The sequence below is a fragment of the Equus asinus genome, chromosome 4, assembly GCF_041296235.1.
Source record: "Equus asinus isolate D_3611 breed Donkey chromosome 4, EquAss-T2T_v2, whole genome shotgun sequence".
NCBI lineage: Eukaryota > Metazoa > Chordata > Mammalia > Perissodactyla > Equidae > Equus > Equus asinus.
In genome coordinates, this window is record NC_091793.1 from 18301491 (window position 1) to 18324080 (window position 22590).

At 50.3% G+C, this 22590-nt stretch overlaps 1 protein-coding gene across 2 annotated transcripts in view; it reads left to right on the top strand.

The window, feature by feature from the left end:
• Window positions 1-22590, top strand: part of EFCAB6 (EF-hand calcium binding domain 6) — a 237374-nt gene that overhangs the window by 133678 nt on the left and 81106 nt on the right. For both annotated transcript variants that reach the window (XM_014864412.3, XM_070506757.1), the window contains 2 exons: window positions 17955-18069; window positions 19522-19652. In XM_014864412.3, coding sequence (XP_014719898.3) covers window positions 17955-18069; window positions 19522-19652 — 246 coding nt within the window. The remainder of the gene's footprint in view (window positions 1-17954; window positions 18070-19521; window positions 19653-22590) is intronic.

Consider the following 22590-nt stretch of genomic DNA (forward strand, 5'->3'; position numbering starts at 1 on the left):
GTTCCGTGATGCCCGTTTCACAAGCGAGGAGACCAAGGCTTAGCAGTTACGGCAGTGGCTCCGCGTTGCTCAGCTGGGAAGCTGTTCAGGCCCTTGGGTTTGAACCCACGTCTGTCTGTAGCAGCCTCAGGCCCTTTGCCGGGTGTAATACAGGCCGCTGGGCGTAGTGTAGGCTGGCTGGGTGTAACTCATGGCAACTCGAGGTTGTATCCGGCCTCAGAGTTTTGTGAGAAGGACACTAATTTTGATAGGAACGCCCCTGTTCCTGTCACTTTGGTTGTGGATATGCAACGTTCTTGCCCTCCTCTTCCCCCAAACCTGTATCACCCCCGTTAGGATAGTGACTGGTTGCAGAGTTCCATCCCGGGGGAAGTGGGAGAGGAGCTCCAGGTCGCGTATATCCGCGTGCCCAATTATGCGTGCGCACAGTTGTTCGCCATTTCAACGTAGGCCTCTTGGCCGCTGTCCTGGCTGCCTTGGCCTCTAAATCAGAAGCGCTAATTATTTATTCTCACCAGCGTCGCCTTCCCGGTGGCAGGGCCGAAGGTGGTTGGCTACACACGTGTGATGAAGGAGAAGTGTAAGAATGGAACCCAGAGCTCAGTGGGACCTCAGGGTCCCCAAATCTGTCAAGGCCCCACAGTGTCCCCGCAGGACGCTGTGACTTGTTTTCACCACTGCGGTCAGGAAGGTTCTGTCTACTAGACAAGGTCTGTTTGCTGATGAACACTCTGTCTTCCCCCGTTGTCGCTCTTTAATGTAAGCGACATCAGAGTCCCTGATTATGTGAGACAACCAGACAGCACACTGAGCTGGCAGTCCTGACCAAGGCCGAGCCTTTGGGGTTTTGGTGACTCAGTGCACTTTTCATGGTTCAACGCGTCATTTCCACTGGGGAGTGGGGGAGGGAACTCTTCTTTCTGGAACTGTGCCAGACCTGCTCTGGTATTTTGCATCATACCTTAAATCCTTTCTGGTAACAATCCTGTAAGCCGTGTGCTTTCTCCCAGGAAATCCTCCTCTCCCAGTTCGTTGCTCTGGCCACTGTGCCACATAGCCTGTGACTTTGGCATATTTTGAATGTGTCATTTTGTTTAAATAATGAGTCAAGAACTGGTGGTGTTGCAGGAAAACTGTTTTTGAACTTTAGAGTGGTTTAGAATCTTTATGTTTCTTCCCTAGATACTTTTTCTTGTCCTCTCCCTCTCCTTTATGTGCTGTTAGCAGCAAACCCCCAAAAACAGTATCTTTAATAAGAGAGATGGGTATTTTCCTCTCTTGTAACAAGGAGTTCAGAAGTTGTCTGTTCAAGGCCGATGCGGCAGCTCTCTGGTGTCTTCAGAGACCCAGACTGTTTCTAGCTTTCTACTCTTTCAGTCTCATCCTCATGCATGGAAGGTAGCTGCTGGAGCACCAGCCAACACACACGTTTCAGGCATAAAGAAGGGGAAAGATGAAGGGCAAAAGGCTTGAGCCAGACAAATCTTTCTTTTTTAGAGGGCTTTTCTGAAAGCTTCCCCTGGCAGCTTACATTTTACATTCTACTTACATTTTATTGATCAGGACTATGCTATTTGGAGATAGATAGATAGATATGTATAAAATATATATGATTTTTGGCTGGGTACATTACTACCTCCAGAAAAAGTAAGGTTCTGTTCCTATGGGAGAAAGAGAGAATATAAATATATATTAGGCAGGCAAATATATAACCATCTCTGCCATCCTTTCTCTCAGTAGATGTTTCGAGGGGCCTGTTGCACACCTATAGGACTAAGCCACATGGGGAACATGAATAAAGCAGAAGTTTCATTGCTTGGGGCCAGTAACCCATGGGGAACATGAAATGATGAAACACCCGAGGACACATGAGTCAAAATTAGTCTAATTGAGTAATTAGACTAATTGGGCTATTGCATCCATCAGGAACTTGAGGGCCGCTTTACCATCCAAGCCCCCTGTAATCGGCTGCTTCCGGTGGGAAATTGTTATTCTTCATCCTCCGTAAACACACTGAGCGCTGTTTGGCTCACCTTTATTCCTAGTCCCACGTCCGGAGTCCCGGCTGAGGCCTCTGGAGACAGACGTGGGGCTGCAGGGCCGCTCAGCAGACTTGCAGAGCCCCGGAGCCACGGCCTGGGGGAGCGGCAGTCGCTGACAGCCCACCCCAGAGCCCCGACTTCTGGCGCCCTTGGCTCCGTGCTCCCTGGCTGCTCGAAGGCAAGGATGCCTCGCCTTGTTTGGCAGGAGCGAGTGGCCCTTCTTCCTGCCCTCGGGGCGCCTCATGGCCCCTGGCGCTGGTCAGACACACGCCCCCTTCCACCTCTCTGCCATCACTTCCTGCTCACATGCAGTCTTGCCCACCTAGGGCGGGGACCAGGACGTAGCCCAAGCCGCACGGACACTGCGGAGCATCTCCCAGCCCTTGGCTGTGGATGAGCGCAGCAAATGACTACGGTGACTCTGGGCGAAGTTGGTTTTTTAAAAAGTCAAGTATTCGATATTTTCATTCACCTGCTTTTAAATCTTCCCTTGGGAAGCATACAATTTTGGTAAATAAAACAGACATTTTTAAAAAACTCTTCATTATGTGTTAGGGTCAGTTTTGTGAGGGTAAAAACACGAAAACAAGGGGGGCAATAAGAGGGACAAACAGACACTGTTGTAATGAGAGACACACAGGTGCGTCCACACAAGGCAGAGCCCAGAGAGAGCGCGAGGCCTGTACGGGGTCGTGTCCCCCCCTCGCCCTTTTAGGGCAAGGCTTTCAACGTCGTGATGAAACATCCCGCGTGTCGCACAGAGAGGAGTTCTTGAGGCTGGCTCTGCGGCCTCCTCGGACTCAGCGCGGAGCCCAGGTTCCCGTCCCTGTGCGGGGGCGTATGGCTCAGCTGAGAAACGCTCGGGGAGAACGGAAGAAGGGCCTGTTCTTGAGGATGGGCGGGGGAAGGACGCGTGGACTCAGCTCGTGAGCTTCCTGACCTCGCAGCATCCTAAGGAGGCGACGGTGTGTTCTACGTCCCTTACGTCTTACGTGGTCCAAGCCCCGCAAAACCATCAAAAGTATATATTTATCTCTCTTTCTTCTGGTCAGAACCCTCTGCCAGAGGCCAAAGCTGGATTCTCTCAGCACCCGGCTGTGCCCAACTGGCCGACCCTCAGGGCGGAGCAGCTGCAGACCCTCAGGCGCCAGTGACCTCGTCTCTAGGGCTTCCCAATGTTGCCTTCGTGTTCTCGGGGCCTCTCTCCCAGCTGGGCCTCAGTCTTCTAAGAGCCACGGTCTGGGGACTTGCGTTGTGCTTTTCAGAGGTTTCATTTTAGGTCTTTAGGCTCCAGCCCCGAGCAGGTCCAGAGGTCGGCATGTCTGCAAGGGGACACCAGGCACCCCTTGAGCCTGCCCCCTCAGTCTCCAGTTTGGCCTTTCAGTGCCACATAACCAGCGAAAGCTCTGCTGGAGTGGCCCTCTGCCCGGCCCAAACCTATTTCTCAGTCTGAAGTCCCCTCCCAGAGTCGTCTGCCACTCCCAGGGAAAGCGCAGTTGCGTGGCCTCAGTTGGCCTCTGACGAGTCCTTCCCGCTTTGGGGTCTCAGTCCTTCAGATCTCAGGGCTTCCTCGGCTCTCCCGTGCCTCATGACTATTTGGTAATTGATTGGGCTTTTCTGGTTTTCCTTGGGAATGTTTGCTTGCTGTGAACTACTCCATCCTATCCAGAAGCAGAAGTTGAGATCTGTCAGTTTTATTAGTCTTTTCAAAGTAACAACTTTATTTCTATTTTTTTCTTGTATATCCATTTTACATGAATTTATTCCTGCAGTTACCTTGACTATTTTCTTCCTTCTCCTTGGTTGGGATTTATTTTCTTTTTCTGATTTCTTGAGAAGTGACGTTGGACCGTTGCTTGCAGCCTCTGTGTCTCTAATACATGAATTGATGGCTACACAATGCCCTCCAGGTGCAGATCTAGCCCCACCACAGACATTTTGTTATATCGTACTTCCATAATCATCCAGTGCAAAATATTCTATAATTTCCCTTCTGTTTGCTTCTCTTCCCCGTGGTTTATTTAACAAGTATATTGTTTAAGTTCCAAACAGTTGGGATTTTCTAGTTTACCTTTTATTGTCGATTTTAAAGTTGATTCCACTGTGATCAGAGAATAGATTCTAAAGTCTCAATGCCTTCGACCAATCCTTGAAATACATTGAGGCTTGGATTGTGACCCAACATACAGTCAATTTTGGTAAGTTCCACAAGAACTTGAAAAGGATGTGTGCTCCATCACAGACGCATAGTTGTCTAACTATGTCAACCTAAGTATTAGGTTGATTTTATGAGTTGTGTTTTTCGTAACTTCGATGTCATCAAAGTTTTGTCTGCATGTTCCGTTAGCTCTTGAGAGAAGGGTGTTGAAGTCGCCCATCTGATTGTGGGTTTGTCTAGTGAGATCCTTTTCTATTCTGTTGATTGTTGCTTTATTCACTTTGAAGCTAAATTATTGGGTACACATAGATTTAGAGTTGCTGAAACTTCCTGTGAATTGTCTCCTTTATCATTATGACGCGACTCTCCTGATCCAGAGAAATGCTCCTTGCCTTCAAGCCTATTTTTGTCTGATAATAATATAGTTACTTCAGCTTTCTGTTGATTAGTGTTAGCGTGGTATATCCTTTTCTACCCTTTTACTTAAAACTCCCTGGGTGCTTATGTTTAAAGTAAATCTCTCACGGGCAGCACATAGCAGGACACTCTGCTACTTGGGGTATTCAGTCCATTTTATGTTTATTAAATTACTAACATAGTTGGTTTTCTATCTGTCATCTTAATCTTTCCTGTGTAACCCAGCTGTGTCATGTTTCTTTTTCTGACCTTCTTGTCTTCTTTCAGATTATCCATTATCTGTATTCTTCCCTTTCCCCTCTATTAGCTTGTCGGGGAGCACCTTCTTCTGTGGGTCCTGGAGACCATGGCCTGCGTCCTGTCTTGTGTGTGGTCACATAGCAGCGGTTCCACTCCCCTAACAATGCCAGCTTTGAGAAATACTTTAATTTCACTTGCCCCATCCTATCTTTTGTGTTATTGCTGTCACGCATTTCAGTTTTACATATATGTTAAATCCCACAGGACACTCACTGTTATTTTGAGAGTAAGTAAGCTGCTGCGTGTACCCACCTCCACTCTTGCTGCTGTCCTCTCCAGCTCACGTCTGTGCGTCACCTGGACTCGTTTTTATTCTGCGTAAGGACCTCCCTTTTGTACTTCTTTTGAGCAGGTGTACTGGCAGCTAACTCTCCGTGTTTCCGTAGCTTATTCAGATTTCCTTCATTTTTACCTCACATCCTTCTTCTGTCCAGGACCCCACATGACATCTAGTTGTCGTGTCTCCTTAGGCTCCTCTGGGCTGTGACAGTTTCTCAGACTTTCCTTGTTTTTGGCGACCTTGAGAGTTTTGAGGAGGACTGGTCAGATATTTTGTAGGATGTCCCTCTGTTGGGATTTATCTGAAATATCTCTCAGGATCAGACTCGGGTGATGTTTTTGGAAGGGGGACCACAGAGGTAAGGTGCCCTTCTCATCGCATCCCATCGGGGCAGGTGCTGTCACCATGACTGATCCGTGCGGTGTTGACCTTGGTCACCTGGCTGAGGGGCGTCTGTCAGGCTTCTCCAGTGTGAACGTACTCTTTTTCACTCTCTATTTCCATACTGCACTCTTTGGGAAAAAGCCACCATACACAGCCCACGCTTAAGGAGTGGGGAGTTCGTGTGCTCCACCTCTGTAAGGGCAGGATGTCCACATAACGTGTTTAGAGCTATTTAAGATCTTTTTTCTGCTACCTCCGCTATCTGGATCGCCTGTGGGTGTTTTTCTATTATCCGCTTTTTCCCTGGTTTTGGGTCACGTGGTCCTGTCTCTTGGCAGGCCCCGCGGGTTCTGTTGGACGTCAGATGTTGTGCTGGGGAAACTGAGAGGCTGTAGATGATGGTCCCCCCTTTCCCTGGCCGGGCAGAAGGCGTGGGGACCGATGGCCTTACTCCAGTTAGGGACTGAGTTGACTTGAGGCTGGATTGCAGCGTCTCAAGGCTCCATGTTCCTTTTTTTTTCCCTCCTGTTCCTAGGGTGTAGCCTCCAAAGTTTTTAGCTTGGGGCTTGGGTTGTTCTCTGAGCCCCTGCCCCTGAGAAATCCTGCCCTCTCACCTGTTCCCTCAGGACCACAAGGTGACAAACAGAATTCCTTCTGCTTTGCAGAGGCTTTCTGCCTTGGTTCGGGGTCTTCTGCCCCACAGGCTCCTGAATTCAGCAAACAGCTTGAGGGGAAACTGGCCGTGTCGGGCTCAGTTCTCTGCTTCCCTTTCTCGTTAGGAATCTGGCCATCAAGTCTCTGATTTTGGTCTGTGTGGTCCCACGAGCCCCTCTCAAGCCCTGCTGTTCTCTGTCTGCTGGTGGCGACCGTCTGCCTGGGCCAGCGCCCAGCACCCGGCCTCCTGCCCTGCTCCCAGAAGGGGTGATGGCTCGCTTCTCCTCGGATGCGCCCTCCTCTCAGATTTGGTCCCTTCGAGTCCTGGGTGCCTCAGCAGCTCTCTCTACGTCAAACACATGCTTTGCTGTATTTTGTCTGGCTTTTCTGTTTGTTCTACAAGCTGCACACCAGCCCTTCCCTTTATAATGGGCATTCACTTCTTTTTTCCTTTTTTTTTCCTCTTTAAACAATCTTTCTTTATGTGTCTTTATACACTGATGCTTTTATTTGTATGACATGGATTCCCAGGCGTAGGATTGCTAGGTCTAAGGTAATGTATATTTTTTATTTTAACACATGTTGCCTGTTTGCTTTTTTAAAAAACGCTATAGCATCTCACATTTGTAATAGCTGTGTGAGAGCATCCTTTTCACTAACCCCTGTTATATGGCATTATAGCTCTTTGTGATTTTTGCTGCTCTGATAGTTTTAAAGTGATAGCTCAGTGTAGCTTTAATTTGCATTTGTTTTCCTGACTACTAGTGAATGTATGCTTTTTTTTTTTGGCCGTTAGGATTTGTTCTTCTGAGTTGCCTATTTACTGTGGAAGCCCAGGACTCCGTTTCCACCCCCCCCCCCCCCCCCCCCGCTGTCCTCTGGACTCTGGCCCCTGGGACTTTCTCCCCATCAGGCCCTGTGTCTCTCGCGGTCTGACCAGCCTTCGCCCTCCCCTGACGCTTTCCCCTTGGCACCAGCTGGAGCCTGGTGTCCCCTGAGGGTGCTGTTCCCCTGCAGCTGTCTCCCTCCCTGAGACGTGCGCTCCACAGGGCCAGCGAGCTGTGTCTTTTTCCTTCTCTGCCCTGTCCCCAGCATCCAAAACAGGGGCCAGTACATGATAAGTACTTAGGAAATATTTTTTCAATGAACCCAATCAGTTCTGAAAAGCAGTATAGTATCTTGGTTTAAGACACTGACTCTGGAGCCAGGCTGCTGTGTTACGCAGTAACCATGTGGCCCTGGGCTACCCTCTCTGTACCTCGGTTGCCTTGTCCCTGAAGGGCAGATCATAGTAGTACCTACATCGTAGGATGACTGTAGGGATTAAATGAGCTAAGATATGCGTGTTAGTTTCCTGGGGATTTGTCACAAATGACCACAAACTGCACAGCTTCAAACATCAGAAGTGTATTCTCTCACGGTCCTGGAGGCCAGAGTCCGACATCAGTGTCCGCAGAGTCCTGCTCTGTCTGACGGTTGTAGACCAGGATCCTTCCTTGCCTGTTCCAGCTCCTGGCGGCTGCTGGCAGTCCCTGGTGTTCCTTGGCTTTGTGGCTGCCGTCCCTCCGGTACCCGGCCTCTTCCTTCTGCGTCTCGGCCTGTGTCCCCACACGCTGTTGTCCTCTGTGTGTGTGTCCCAATTTCCCTGTTCTCATGAGGACTCCAGGAATTGGATTAGGGGCCACCCTCATCCGGTGTGGCCTCATCTGAACTTGATTCCATCTGCAAAGACCTGTTTCCATCAAAGTCACATTCACAGGAGCCTGGGGTAGGACGTGGACACATCTTTTGGGGAGGGCACGGTTCAACTCTGTGCCACACCTAACCTTTCAGGAGGGCCTGGCACAGAGGGCAGGAACGGGCTATTCTGCTCACTCTCGTGTCCCAGTCTCTGGAACAGGGCCTGGCATGTGGGTGTCCCCCAACCTGTTGAATTAATAATTGATTGACCCATTGTCCTCTGCACTACAAATATATTTTCAAAATCTATCATTTGCCGTTGTTTTATTAAATCTTTTGCCATTAAAATGTCTTAAGTTTTTGCACAACCGAATATATGTCTTCCTTCTTTTATTCTTTTTGTTTTTGGATAAATTCTCGGTTTGCAGTCTTGGTCAACAAGGTGTCATTCTTCTACCCCCGGTCTCCCTCCCATATTTTTCAGATAATCTCCTAGACTTTCTTGCAAGAATGTTACTGTTTTATTTTTAAAATGTAGATGTTTCGTCCATATGGAGTCAATTTTTGTATGTGGCGTAATTGGAGCTCTTCTATATTTTCGCACTGACTTGGACTCTTACCTTTGCCTTTTGTGAAATTCTCATTAGACTCTGAAAATTCCCATTTCATCGTACGGATCTATACATCTTTTTCTATTTCAATGCAATATGGGTTTTTTTTAATTTAGTAAAACAGATCTTTCCTCATTTTTCTTCCTTTTTATGCTTTCTTGGCTATTCTCAGGTTAGGTTTATATTTTTCCACATAAATTTTATCCAATTACCCCCCAAATGCATTATTAGGATCACAATTGGACTTGCATTAAGTTTGTGTACTAAAGTCATATCTGCTTTCGAAATCAAGAAGAGAGAACATAAAGGAATGTGCAGAGGGAGATGACAGAGAGCCTGTCATTCCTGAGAGAGGGGTGGCCACAGTGGCAGCCTCTCCTGACACCTTGACTTCACACTCGGCTTTGGGCATCTTGCTTTGTCTCCACATGCCCTTCGAACAACAGATCCGATTCCAGGACCTGAGAACATCATCCTTTGAAGGAGGGGTGGCTCGTCTGCTTTTATCTTCAATCTTCACAATTTGCTATTAAAATTCTAGGTTCATTTGCCCATGAGACACTCTAAAATTTTACATGAGTGCAAAAATTAGCTAGGTTCTGGATGTTTGCCTCTAAAATTAGATGTGTCTGGTTGGTTTACTAGTTACACCTGGAATTCCCCTTGACATTGAAAAGCTGTCAGATCACCTTATCTTTTATTCTCAGATGGAGGCTGTCTCTCTCTCTCTTTTTTTTTTCGTGAGGAAGATTGGCCTTGAGCTAACATCGGTTGCCAATCTTCCTCTTTTTTTTGGTCCCTAAAGCCCCAGTACGTAGTTGTCCATCCTAGTTGTAAGTCCTTCTATTTCTTCCATGTGGGATGCCGCCACAGCATGGCCTGATGAGCAGTGTGTAGGTCCGTGCCCAGGATCCAAACTGGCAAACCCCAGGCTGCTGAAGCAGAGCACGCAAACTTAACCACTACGCCACCACGCCAGCCCCTCAATTCACAATTTTTGAAGGTTGCATTTAGGTTCAACATTTTGTCATCCTGAACCATCTAAAAACACTTTAGTCTTGTTGGGTTCTAGGGGGTAATATATTAAAAAAGAAAAAACTAAACCAAATCACTGTTGCACCATTGTCATCATTTTCATTGTCATCATCATGCCTACAGCAAAAAAGAAAAAAAATCCACTGTTTTACAGCTGGGCGATTGCTGTTAACAAACCATCGGTCTGTCTTGAAGCTTCAGAGCTGGCGCTCAGGTTGGAGGAAGAGCTCTTTTTGGACTTGTAGTGCAGTGCCATCACCAATGGATCGGGTGGAATTAGATCGGGTGGACCAGATGGATCCAGCCTGTGGATTGGAAATTTCTAGATTTGGGGGAGTGGTTGGATTGTGATGGTGGTATGTTTATTCTGGTTGCAGCTTTGTCATGAGATTTCTAGAGTCTCATAGATTCAAAGAGCTGGAAAGGACAGAGTTCATGCACCTGTGTTACCCTCTCTCCATCCTGGCTCCTCCGTTGCTCACCATCTCAGTGGTTGCTTCCCTGACCCAGTGATGCTGGCCTTGATCACACAGCTTTCTTTGACATGGCATGTGGCAGGTGTGCCCTGAGCAGCAGCCTTGGATCTGCCTGTGTGGTTTGCCCTGGCTTGTGCTCCAGCGATCAGCCATTAGAAGAGCTTGCCCGGGGCAGCTGCTGCCCCTTCAGTTTGGTCCCCAGGATGAATGCACGTGGAATAGGCCTAAACCCAACCTGCAACCTGAGTCGGCAACACCCAGCCGAGCCTGTCTTACATCAGCCAACCTGCATTGACCTGCAGACCTGTGAGTGTGAGAATAAATGCTTGTTTTGTCAGCCAGCACATTTTGGAAGGTTTGTCGTGCGGTAGCTGACTCGTAGAGTCCCTGTTGCAACCTGTTCCAAACATGTAGTACACAAAGGCTTAGGGAAGGCCCATACCCAGTCTCCGCTGTGTCCTCTGCAGCCTCTCCAGACTGGGCCGCTTGAGTGGGAGTGACGCACCTCCCAGTGTGTGAACGCTGTGCAGAAGAAACCATCATTCCTGGAGCCAGAGCCTCAACCGCCAATCCAGACTCGGCCACCAGCACGGGCGTGGTCACTGGCTGCAGGCATCCCTGGCAGAAGGCCCGGAGGAGTTGTTTGCGTGTCTCCATCCTGCTCACCCGGGTCCTTGGGACAGGCTCTTGCGTCTCTGGGCTTTGGGCTCCTCCCCTGTGAAAGGTGGGGTTCAAGCTGGTGCACTCCAGGCTCTCCCAGCGCTCTGAGTCCTGAGACGGTGGTGTCTCGTGGTGTCAGGCTGACGCGGGTTCAGACCTCTGCTCCACCACCTACAGCTGTGTCTTTCCAGCAGCAGGTGGCTTGTCAGGCCTTCCTAACCTTCAGTCTCCTCATCGGTAGGATGGAATGGGTCACACTTTTATTGAGGAGTTGTTGTGAGGCTTCGGTGAGATAATGTGTGAAAGTCACTTAGTCCCGTGGCCGGCACCTAGTAGATCTTCAGTCACAGTCTCTTTCTCAGTGATGCTTGTGAAGCTTCGTTACTATCTGGCCTCAGGACGGAGTGTCTGCTGCTCCAGAGCCAGCCCTGGCCCTTGTCACGAGGCCCTGAGCGCTGGGAGTCTGTGCTTGAGATACTCGCCAGCTTTAACTCCGGTATCTGAGCCACTGTTTCTGGAACACCCCACACTGTCTGTTCTCATGCAAGGGGCTTTTGTCTGAGATGCTCCACACCCTTTGAACATGCATTTCATTCTCCACAGTATTGCTGCCATTTAGGAAAGGGAATCCCGTTACTTTATCTGCACTCACAACAGGCAGCAGCATCTCGAACAGCTCACACTGCGGCCCGTGTAGGTGACAGCATCCTGTTTGCCTCTCGTGTCTATTTGCTTCAGCTTCTCTGGGGCCACGTGGACAATCAGACATGTGCGTCTGACTATTCTAGGAAGCATTTGCCAAAAGAATTTGAACTTTCTACCCAAGCACAAATCTATGTGAAAGTTCCATGCGCCTTTCCGGCTGTGGCTCTCGTCCCTAGTCCCTTTCTCGCGTGTGGTCATTTCGTCTCAGTGACTGGAATTCTCAGGTGGTTCCTGCGTTCCGGACGCCTGTGGCCATTTGTAGTGGGAGAGGGGCTGGAGGAGCAGATGCCCTGGGGATGGGAGAATGGACGGTGGGGAGAAGGGTTACGTCCAAAATTCTATAGCAGACACATTTCTTTGCCTGTTTCATGTCTGTGAATAGGTATGTAAAAAAATAGATGTAATATTTCTTATGAAAAATAAAACCCAGAACTCTGTTTGGTTTTGCCACAAATAGCTTGGGTCAGAGCGTGTGCAGTAGGGAGGAATGGCTAGAAAAGTGGTCTCCAGATCCTGTGGCCTGAACCCCACATTCTCCTCAGCTTGTGTGCTCTAAATCTCTGGCTTAAACATAGACGGGAGTCTTTTCCGTGATTCCCCTTAACTGAGGCAGACTGACATTTTCAAAAGAGGACTTCACTAAATGTGGGGTTAGGAGGGGAACAATAAAGATATGGTGACTGACGCAGCACCAGACCGTGGAAAATCCGAGTCCGGAGTGTCTGTGGCGCAGTGGAGAGAGCAGCTTCTCAGTTCCCGGCCCGTCTCCCTTCCTCCTTGTTCCTTCTGTATGTGTCGTGGGACCGTGTCTCCTTGTCTTGCCTCACAGTGTTCTTGATATCCTAACTCCTCCCGAGCCGAGGCTGAATGACCACTTTGCACACCCGTCTGCCTGGGTGTGGCCTTTCTTAGCTCGGACTCGAGATCCGTGCAGACGTGACATGAGTGTCAGGTGAGTCTCCAGCAGCCCCTTCCACTGACATCCCCTCCTCCTCTTGTCATTCAACATTTATTGAGCATCTTCTGTGTGCTCTTGAGGCGAAAAAGAAGTGCTGGCCATTTCTCTCTCCCACAGCAATGGGGATATCTCTATCCCTGCCATGTGTTAGGCCCCAAACGTATGATAGAAGTTTATGATAGAAGCAAGCAGAAAAGGCTATAGAAGCTCAAAAAAGAGTTTTATCACCCTGGGGAGGACTGGAAAGGCTTTCCCTGAGCTGGTGACACCTGTGTTTTAAGGATGTGCTTACTACAGCATCCAAGCAAGCATTACTGGGAGTTCTGCTTCCAGTATGGTTGGATAAGCTCCTACTAGACAGATCTTCCCAGGAGTATCAACTAGAAACACTGGACAATGTTAAATAAGCAGGTAAGCAAATGAATAAATAGCCAAAGACCTGAAGGCCCTGGAGAGTGAAACTAAGCGAGCAGATTCTGGAGAGGAGTCAACTCTCGGAAATGGGAATAGCATGGGGTGACATTCCCATTTTTTACGGTTTTCATCTAAGTGAAGGCTGGAGTTGATGCCACATAGGACGGATAGAACACTGACAGAAAACCAGCAGCCTTTCTAGCCTGAAGAAGCAGAGGGCAGAAGGAGGTCTGAGCAACGAATGCCATTGGAAAGTAAAGGGAGATTCTGGAAAGGAAACAGCCAGAGAGTGGATGCTGCACATTCTGTACAGAATTTCTGCCCGAATCCCTGGCTGACCCTGAACCACACGAGAGCAGGGCCGACGCGAGCAGCTGAGCTGAGCGTCAACGAGCCGAACTGAGATTTAACCTGCGGCCCAGCAGATGGGCTTTTTCAGTTTGAGTCCAACCAAGTCTACTGCCTGCTCAAACAAACAAACGAAATGTAACAGAATCCAGAATCGCCACACCATGACATGCACAACGTCCGGGACACAATCCAAAATTACTCAGCATCTGGAGAAATAGCAACATGTGATCTTTCTCAAGAGAAATATCTGAGAAGATCCAGATGTTAGAATTAGCACTCAAAGACGTTACAGTAACTATTGTAACTACGTTCAGTGATGCAAAGGAAAATATAATGATGATGAATGAAAATATAGGAAATCTCAGCAGAGAAATAGAATTTATGAAAAGAACCAAATGGAAATTTCAGGGCTGAAAAATAAAATGTCTGAAATAAAAAAATTCACCAGATAGGCTTAACTACAGAATGGAGATGACAAAAGGAAGAGGAAGTGAACTTGAAGACAGATCAGTAGAAGTTATCCAAACTGAAGAAGGGAGAGAGAAAAGGGTAAAAAAAGAAGAAGGAGAAGAAGAAAGAACAGTGCCTCAGGGACATATGGAGCAGCATCGAAAGGTCTAGCATAGGTATAATTGGAGCCACAGAAGGAGAGGAAGACTAGAGAAGAAGACATATAAGAAGAAATAACGGCTGAAATTTTCCAATTTTGGGTGAAAGGCCTATGTGTATAGATTCAAGAAGCTTAGAAAAAGCCAAGTAGGATAAATAGAAAGAAAATCCTAGACAAACTGCTGAAGATCAGAATCAAAGAGAGAAATCTTAAAAGCAGCATGTGAGAATGACACATTACGAAGGGGAGAACAGCGACTTGAATGACCATTTACCTGTCATCAGGAACAATGGCGGCCAGAGGACAGTGGGACAGTAACTTTTAAGAGGCTGAGAGGAAAGCAAAAATAAATAAAAATCTCTCAACCTAGAGTTTACACCCAGCACAAGTCTTCTTTCAGAATAAAGGTGAAATAGTGATATTTTCAAATTAAAATAAACTAGGATAATTCATCGCAAGCAGATCTTCACTGCAAGAAACGCTACAGGAAGTTCTTCAGGCTGAAGGACACTGATCCTAGGTGGACAGCCAGATGATCGTGAAGGAATAAAGAACATGGAAACGGTAAATGTCAGGTTACAAGTCAAAACCTTTCTTTTCTTAACATTAAAAAAATGCATTTATGTATTTAAAGCAAACATTTAAACCTGGTCTTGTGGGGTCTACATATAGATGTAAAACGAATGACAACTGTAGCTTAAAGAACGGGGGCAGGGTCTGGAGCCACGTGGCTGCAAGTTTCCTGCAATTTCTGTGACGTGGCTCAGTACGAACTCCACACAGACTGAAAAGTTAAAGGCGTGTGTTGTAAGCCCTAGAGCAACCACCAAAAAAATGGTGCAAAGAGGCATAGCAGACAGGTATGACTCACATGTAGAGACACGGTGCTTCCCTCCCAGGATGCGTCGCAGTCGATGGGCTTAGAAAAGACTGAGTCACCCCCTCAACTTCTGGTTGTTGGGGCCCCACTGGGAACACCTGCCTTCATGGAGAAAGCCCAGCAAGGACTCCATGCAGTGGTGTGGCCTCATGAGGAAGATGTGGTCTGCAATCTAAAGGACATCCTAGAATGCAGAAGTCACTATCCGGTGAATCAGAATAGGCCAGGCCACAGTTTGTCACTCTTTTTCTTCTTCTTCTTCTCCCCAAAGCCCCCCAGTACATAGTTGTCCATTCTAGTCGTCGGTCCTCCTGGCTCTGCTGTGTGGGACGCCGCCTCAGCGTGGCTTGATGAGTGGTGCTAGGTCCGCACCCAAGATCCAAACTGGCAAAACCCTGGGCCGCTGAAATGGAGTGCGTGAACTTAACCACTTGGCCAGGGGGCCGGCCCCGCACATTTTGTCCCTCTTTGAGGATTTCTTGAGCAAAAACCAAAGGACATGACTTGAACGGTAAACATTTTAAAATCTGTTTTATAAATGTTGCAGTTCAGCCTCACATTGTATTGTAAATTGCCTCCAAGGGTTGTGATAAATCTAGTGGATTTGCTGCTGTGTTCATCTCAGAGATGAGAGCAGTGCAGGGGGAGGCATTAGGAAGAGGCATTCGTGTTTGCAAAATGCTTCGTGCCCCTTCTGGGGATTGTGCTGTCTGGGTTTGTGTCCTTGGTGATGCTCTGTGCTGAGCGGGGATTGTGCCCACAGCCGCTGGGCAGGCGGCCTACGGCCTGGCCACCCTCACCCTGCTTCGCAACCCTCCAGGCTCTGAAACATTTGCCTGCAGACATTTTCTTACTATCCGTTACATATGTTTTTATGAAAGGGCTGAGCGGGAGGAATTTGCGATGAATAATTCATGTGTAATTGTTTTCAAAATGTAAAGTTATTTTTCAAAGAAAGCAACCCATCTATCTGTTTCAGAGGCCCCCTGCTGCCTGGTACTTGTGCGTGGGCCCGGCTTTCTGTCTAAACACTTGCGCCATCCCGTGCTGGGACAGGCGCCTCCGCAGAACTGGGACGGGTGCATGTGCAGGTGGCGCAGAGCTGTCAGAATTCCCAGGCACGTGCTGCCAGCCCAAGTCCCCAGGCAGGCCCTTGGGATAGTCCTGGAATCCAGCGCAGCACCCCCCCGAGTCCCCCAGGCAGCACCACAACACCCGCATTCCCTTCCCTCTTTGCTCTGCTTCCAATCCTGACCAAGCAGATCCTGCAGCTCGGTCACTTCAACTCACGCACGCCAGCCAAGCCAGGGCCGGAGTCTGAGCAGTGGGGCGGCACAGATCCAACGAGCCGCTGTCGTGTTCAGACAGCTTATTACCGACATGGACAGCTGAAGGGGCCAGCTCCCTGGGTCCTAGTCCCACACACCGAAGAGGATGAAGCCAAGACAGAGGGCGTGATGACTGCGCTGCGAGTCATGGGTACCCTGTTGCAGCTATGTGGGTTTATATTCTGCAGCTCGAGTCTGAGGAGGCCGGGCTGAAGGCTCCCCACCTCATCAGAACCCGGAGGCGAGGAGAAGCCATCCACGGCAGCCTCCTGGGGGAGAGAAGAGGCGAGTGGGAGAGAACTCACAGCAGCTCCTTAGAGGCCTCCCGTCCTCTGGTGTTCCGCCAAGACCCAGAGCGGCCTTTGCCTGCACGGCTGATTTGGATACAAGCGAGGGCGCCAGGTGCCATGGCGAGCCCTTCCCCCACTTCCTGCTGTCATTTCCTCTCCCTTGCTGCCCGCCCTGTTCTTTGTCCAGGCCCTGGTGACCTTATTCCAACAGTGGAGTTTATAGTGGTTAGTAAGAAGAGCTGGGTTTCATCCCCATCTGTCACCTCCTAATTATGTGACTGAGACGAGTCACCTAAACTCTCAGTTTCCACATCTTTCAAATGGGTTAGTGAGAGTGCATTTCTCAAGGCTCTGATAAGGATTAAATGAGACTTAAGTAACTCCTTAAAGAACTCAGTGCAATGCCTGGGACATAAAAGGCGATAGGCCTGGCTGCCTCAGGAGGAGGAGGATGTGTACCATCTCGCCCCACCCTCCTGTTCCCTTTCTCCCATTCAGCTTCCGCCTCAGAATGCAGCTGGTGTAGGGCTGACCCTGCTGTCCTCTGCTCTCCCACTCACTCCGGCTTCCTGTGGCACCAGGACCCTGACATCTGTTAAGGCTGGTCCGTGTATTCCCCACCCCCCGCCACACATGCACATCTTTTCTTCAAACCCCGCCTCCAGCCTCGGTGCTCCCAGACGGGCTCCCTGCATCTGTCCCAGGTGAGATATCATCCCGGACGTCTTGGCTGTTAGACACACAGACACATTTTGAACTGTGTTCCAATGTCCTTTTCTGGAAGAAAAGCCATGTTTCCTCATTGAAACTGTGCATACTTTGAGAGCAGCAGGGATGGTGTCTTCTGTGCTGCCTATGTCCCTGCCAGCATCCCTTCTGGGGGGCTCACCTCCAGGCAGGTAGGTGGCTCTGTCCAGGTTGTTGACTGACTGGCCATTGGCCAAAGGGGTGACGGCATCATCGGCCTTGGAACACCCAGCCTATCAGTTTCCCCAGGGAAGGCGTCGTCTCCTAGGAAGACTCGGCTGGATGGGTCTGCCTCGCTGGGGGGACGTGCGTTTGCCCAGGTGCCCCCCAACACTCATGCACACGAAATGGAAACCACTCGTAAGCAGTAGGTTATGTGCGGTGGGGTGAAGCGGCCGTGGGTGACTTTCAGGAGTGGACTCCTGTGAGGAGAGGATGAAAGAGTGTCTCCATGGATGCCCTGCCCACCTCCGCCCCAAACCCACAGGAGCTTACAATTTAAACTGCCGACCAGAAAGAAACTTTTAATCAAAATTTTGCTTTTCCCTCCTCAAGTCTCCTTGCTTTATTTTGCTGGTGTTTCCTAGGATTTATGTGAATGTGAATCTAACTTAGGAGGCTCGACAGCCACGATGGTCACGGCAAACGTGGATCTGAGTATCTGGGATGGCATGGCCTTTGAAAGGTTCGCAGTGCGGGCCACAGCCCTGAAGGCCGTGCCAACCACCCCCCAGGCCGGGTGCCCACTGCTTCCTTTGTTCACTCATTCACTCAACAAACAGCCTTGTCCTGGGCCAGGGATCCAGGACACTGGCCCCGCTTGCAGGGAGCCTGTGGATGGGGGCAGACAAGTAACAATCAAGGCTGAAGCGTCTGGGCCATGGTGGTGAGCCTGCAGCGGGCTGGACGGGCTCGGCCAGGCAGGGACCCCAGGACCACCTAACCACCTGTCCCTCACTTGTCTCCCTTGTCAGGTACTGGAAGATCATGGAATGCCCATGGACGATGATCAGTATGCTCTGCTAACTGCAAAAATAGGATTTAAGAAGGAAGGGATGAGTTACCTTGATTTTGCAACAGGATTTGAAGGTAGCTAATTGCCAAGTGCAAACCCTGATGGGCCGCGTCTCCAGTGGCGCCACAAGTCCCTCCTAGTGGCCGCGAGGCTGCGGGGCTTGAAGTAGCGGAAGCTGGGATGTTGAAAACAGTGTGTGTTCTAAGACTGGAAACAGACGTTTCCACTCAATTTTATCTGACCATGCTTCGGCCTTTTCTTTTCATGCGTGCAGAATTGTGCCTGACAGAGCCTTCCGCGAACTTAGAGCACACATGGTTTGTAAAAGTTACTCCGAAGCCTGTGCTCCTTCCATCACACCTCACGTCCTTTAAGGTTTTCCTCCTAAAAGTAGATGCTGGCTGTCCATGCTTCGTGACGCCCAGACACCAGCAAGGCAGATGACGACACAGAGATTCTAAAAGATTCTGTGACGTGCCCAAGATCACTCAGCCACTGTCCCGCCCCCCTCCCCGCCCCACACAGTCGTCAGGAAATTCCTCGTATACGGTGTAGTCGAGGTCCAAAGCTGGTCCTCCAGTCCACTCCTCTGCTCTCCCAGCCCCACGCCTGGCAGGCAGATGGCAGCCCCCAGCCTCCCGCCTCTCTGCTGCTGCGTCTGTCCACGTCCTCTCTCCACTGTCACTGAAGTTTATGTAGACAATCAGCCCTCTAGAAAAGCTGCAGAAATCACAGGAATATATCCAGGGCGTACTTCTCTATTTTACTGTAAGTGCACTGCAGGCTGGACAGGCAGAACTCAGAAGCCCTGTTTGCGTTTTGTCGTCCTCCCCGAGTGTGGCCTGGCGGGTGACTGGGTGACGTAATGGTCTCCCTCCACCTGAGAGACTGGCAGCTGGGACTCCTCACCAGGAAAACACCAAGGTCCCATCCAGCCCCGCCAGACTTTCCTTTGCCATTTCATCTCCTGAAGAGAGAAGTCTGCACCGTGGGGAAAAGGCAGCATGAGAAGCCATAGAATTTTGGAAGGGTTGTCGAAAGGGCTGAGAAATATAGGGGGGCCCCAGCACAATGTTGAGCAGATACGTAGCCAGGAAATACCTGGGAAATTAATAAACACTGACTGAATGACACCTTCCTGACTTGACATGATTCTAGGAAACACAAAAGGGGCAGGAATTCTCATTCTGTGCCTCTGGGAATGGAGAGATGCACAAGGTGTAATGCCTGCCCTGGAGAAGGGACAGAGACGCAGGGCAAGCAAACAGGCAGAGGCGCGATGGTGCATCTGTGCTGGGCGAGAGCACGGTCCCCATAGTCCAGAGAACAAGCGCTTCTTGTCAGGATAGGAGAATTTCTAAGAAACCAGATTATGACAAAGTTAATGCCATATTCAATTCACAGGGTCGTATTACTGTCTAGTATTCTGACAGGATTTGGGACAGGAAGAAATCAAGTGTTGAAGTGGAAAGAAAGAGGTGTGCACACCACTAACGGGGGCCTTCTGATTGATGTAATTGTTTCAGGTGCTAGAGTGCAAGAGCGAGAAGTGACTCCATCCCAGACTCCGGTTCCTGCCAAAAGTAACCTGGACAGCTTTGTGACCGCGGAAGAGTGCCTCAGACAGTTCCCCCAGAGACTGAAGGAGTCCTTCCGGGTAAAGTAGGACCTGTCTGCTGCTGGCTTTATCTGGAACCCCCTACAGCCACTCAGCCACCTGGGGGTGATTCCCGGAGTTCCATCACGTCCTGCTCGTCACAGGACACAGAGCACTTTCCTCCACAGACACAGGCCTGCCCCTCTCCCCTGTCCCGTCCCGGGGGTGGGTGGGTGGCAGGGCCTGACTCTGTGGTCCCCTCCCTCCCTGAGGTCTTGCCCTGCTGGGGCTTGCAGGGTCTGCCTTCGGCCTCTTGAAGGCCTCGGAAGAGTAAGGAGACGTTCCTCACAAGACCGGAGGGCAGAGGGGCCTGACACCCTCAGTTACGGTGAAGTTAGGCTCCATTCATCTGTTCCACGCACTCCACTCACTCCCTCACCGAACAGATATTACACAGCTCCTGTGCGCTGGAATCTCTGCCGAAGGCTGGGATGAAAGACGCGAGCCCTGCTCGGGGGCTCAGTCCAGTCTAAGGCAGATGGAACTGGCCGATTCAGACGTGTCGTGGTTGGTTGTTGGAGAGGGAGTGGTAGTGTGCTATGGGTGCATGGGGAGAAGACCCCATTAAGGAGGGCTTCCTGGAGGAGGTGACCCCTGAACCTAATCTTAAACCTCAGCATGTGCTGGCCAGAAAAAGAGGGGAGCAAACAGTAGAAGAGGGATCTTGAGCAAGGAGGTGGCTGACAGGTCACGAGCTTGGGAAAGCTCACGGCTCACTGTGACCGAGGCACTGGTTGCATGTGGAAGTCGTAACAATAAGATAGGAGAAATAGCTGCCATTCAAACACAGAGGCAGGTGCAGAATGACCTCAGCTCCCTTTGACAGGTAAACAAGGGTGACTGAAGTGGGAAGGAAGATCAATTTAATAAGCCGACCATAGTAGCTACAAAACAGAGCAGAGGGCACCAGGGAATTAGGACCTGTCCTAACCCAGGGCTGGGGGCCCCAGGGCCTGCAGGAGCAAACCAGCCGCAGGCGAGGAGATGGGGAGGGCCCTGGGTGGGGGGGGGGGCCGGGGCAGCCAGAGTTTCCTGCGCTCTGAAGTATCTCCCCCACACTGATTGCCAGCTGGAGAGTCAGCTGGTTACCAAGCTCTCGTTCTAAAATAAGCAGGTTTATGATGACTGTCTGGCTTGGATTTGCAGGATGGTTCTGACTATGACCATTCTGTCCAGCTGTCAGACCGTGCATCCTAATTCTTGGTTTGAAAAAACATCGTCACCATAAGCATGCGCAGAAGGTTAGTCTTCCTTATTGAGCCCACTCTAATGCCCAGCCGAGAAGGATGCTGGGCAGGCAGGGGTCGCTTAGGGGGTTGGGAGCCTGGCTCTCTGAGGAGGGAGAGGGGGCTGAGGGAGGCAGAGACGCACCGGAGCAGCGTGCGCTCCCTGCTGGTGGGCAGGGACCGGAGAGCCTGGACGGGTCCCAGGCCGGCGGCCCTGCTGCCGTCATCCTGCTGCCTTGCCCCCTGCAACCCAGACTCCTTTCTCTGGCTTCTTTCTCCTCTCACTCACCTTTCCCGGGGGGCACCGAGGGGAAGCCTCACTCCACGCCGGCACCACTGTTGTCCTAACTTGAGTTATCAGTGCAGCCCCGTTGCAGCACGTGGCCCGTGTTTCCTAAGATCTCTTTATTTTAAATACTTAAATAACGAATTGACTCAACAAGCCTTCACTGACACCAAGAATTCACGGTCTGGTGCGTGAGACAGAGAGTGGAGCCCTACTCGCCAGGGCTTGCATGATTCGTACTGGGATGCAGGGCACGTCCGGGGTCCCTGGGGATCTGCTCATTGTCCCCACGGGTGTATGTGAATGGGACAAAGTTTGTGCCTTGATTTTTGAAGGTGAACCCACAGGTTCAGTCCCTTTACTTCATTTATCAAGTTCCTATTCATGAGAAATTCTCGAACATCTCTCCTCATCAATAATGAAAAACCATGAATTCATTTAAAATACTGTTAAACTATTATTGAACTATAATACTACTAAAATATCACTGCTGCTGCTGTAGCCAGAGGAGTCCATCTCAGCACTCAGCTAGGTTTGTGGACAACAGCCAAGCCGAGTTAGTTAGTCACACCCTCACGGCCCAGGCCAAAGACCGTGGCCAGTTGAAGGAGATAATTCATTGTGACCAGACAGGGGACTTCTTCCCTCCCTGGCTGTGGTGAGGAAAGCAGGCACAGAGACCCCCTTGGGGACCTGGGGACAGGTTCTGTGTGGCCACTGTGGGTTCCCCTTCAACCCGGGGCTCACCCTCTAGATGGTGTCCCGGCAAGTGTCCACGGATTCATGTGTAAAAAGCTCCCACACCAATAGGAGGATTCCATACACACACTTCTGCAGCTGCGTCTTCACTTCACGGTCTGTCCTGGACGTCTGACCTTGCGGGTGGTCTCAACACACAGCTCAGGTCACAGCGTCCCCTCTGCTGTTAGGACAAGCCTTGATCCTGCCTGACCGGCCACAGGCCCCTGGCTCTGCACTGGCCGTGGCCTCCTCCCCAGCTGCACCTTCCTCTCCTCCTCCTCCTCGCTTCGCGCTCCAGCCAGTGCTCTTCCTTGCCCTGTTGTCTTTGCACATTCTGTTCCTTTGCCTGGATTGCTGCTCCTCGCCCTTGGACCAGTTAACCCCTCCCCAAGCTTTGGTTTTTCTCAAGCCCTTGGGCCTTCCCCTGGCCCTTCTGATCTGCCGGGGGCACGTGCTGCTGGAGATTCCCCTCCCAGCACTCGGTGTCTGAGGAACTGGAATTCGATGAGACGCGAAGGCCCGAGTCTTCCCAGTCATTCACCACAGTAACCCGAATGGCTCCCACGGAGCCTGCCATGTAGTGGGCGATCAATATGTGTTTGTTGAATGAGTGAAAGAATTCACATTGTATGCCCGGCAGTGAACTGGAAGGTGCCCACGTATGGCCTCATTTGTTTTAATCCCC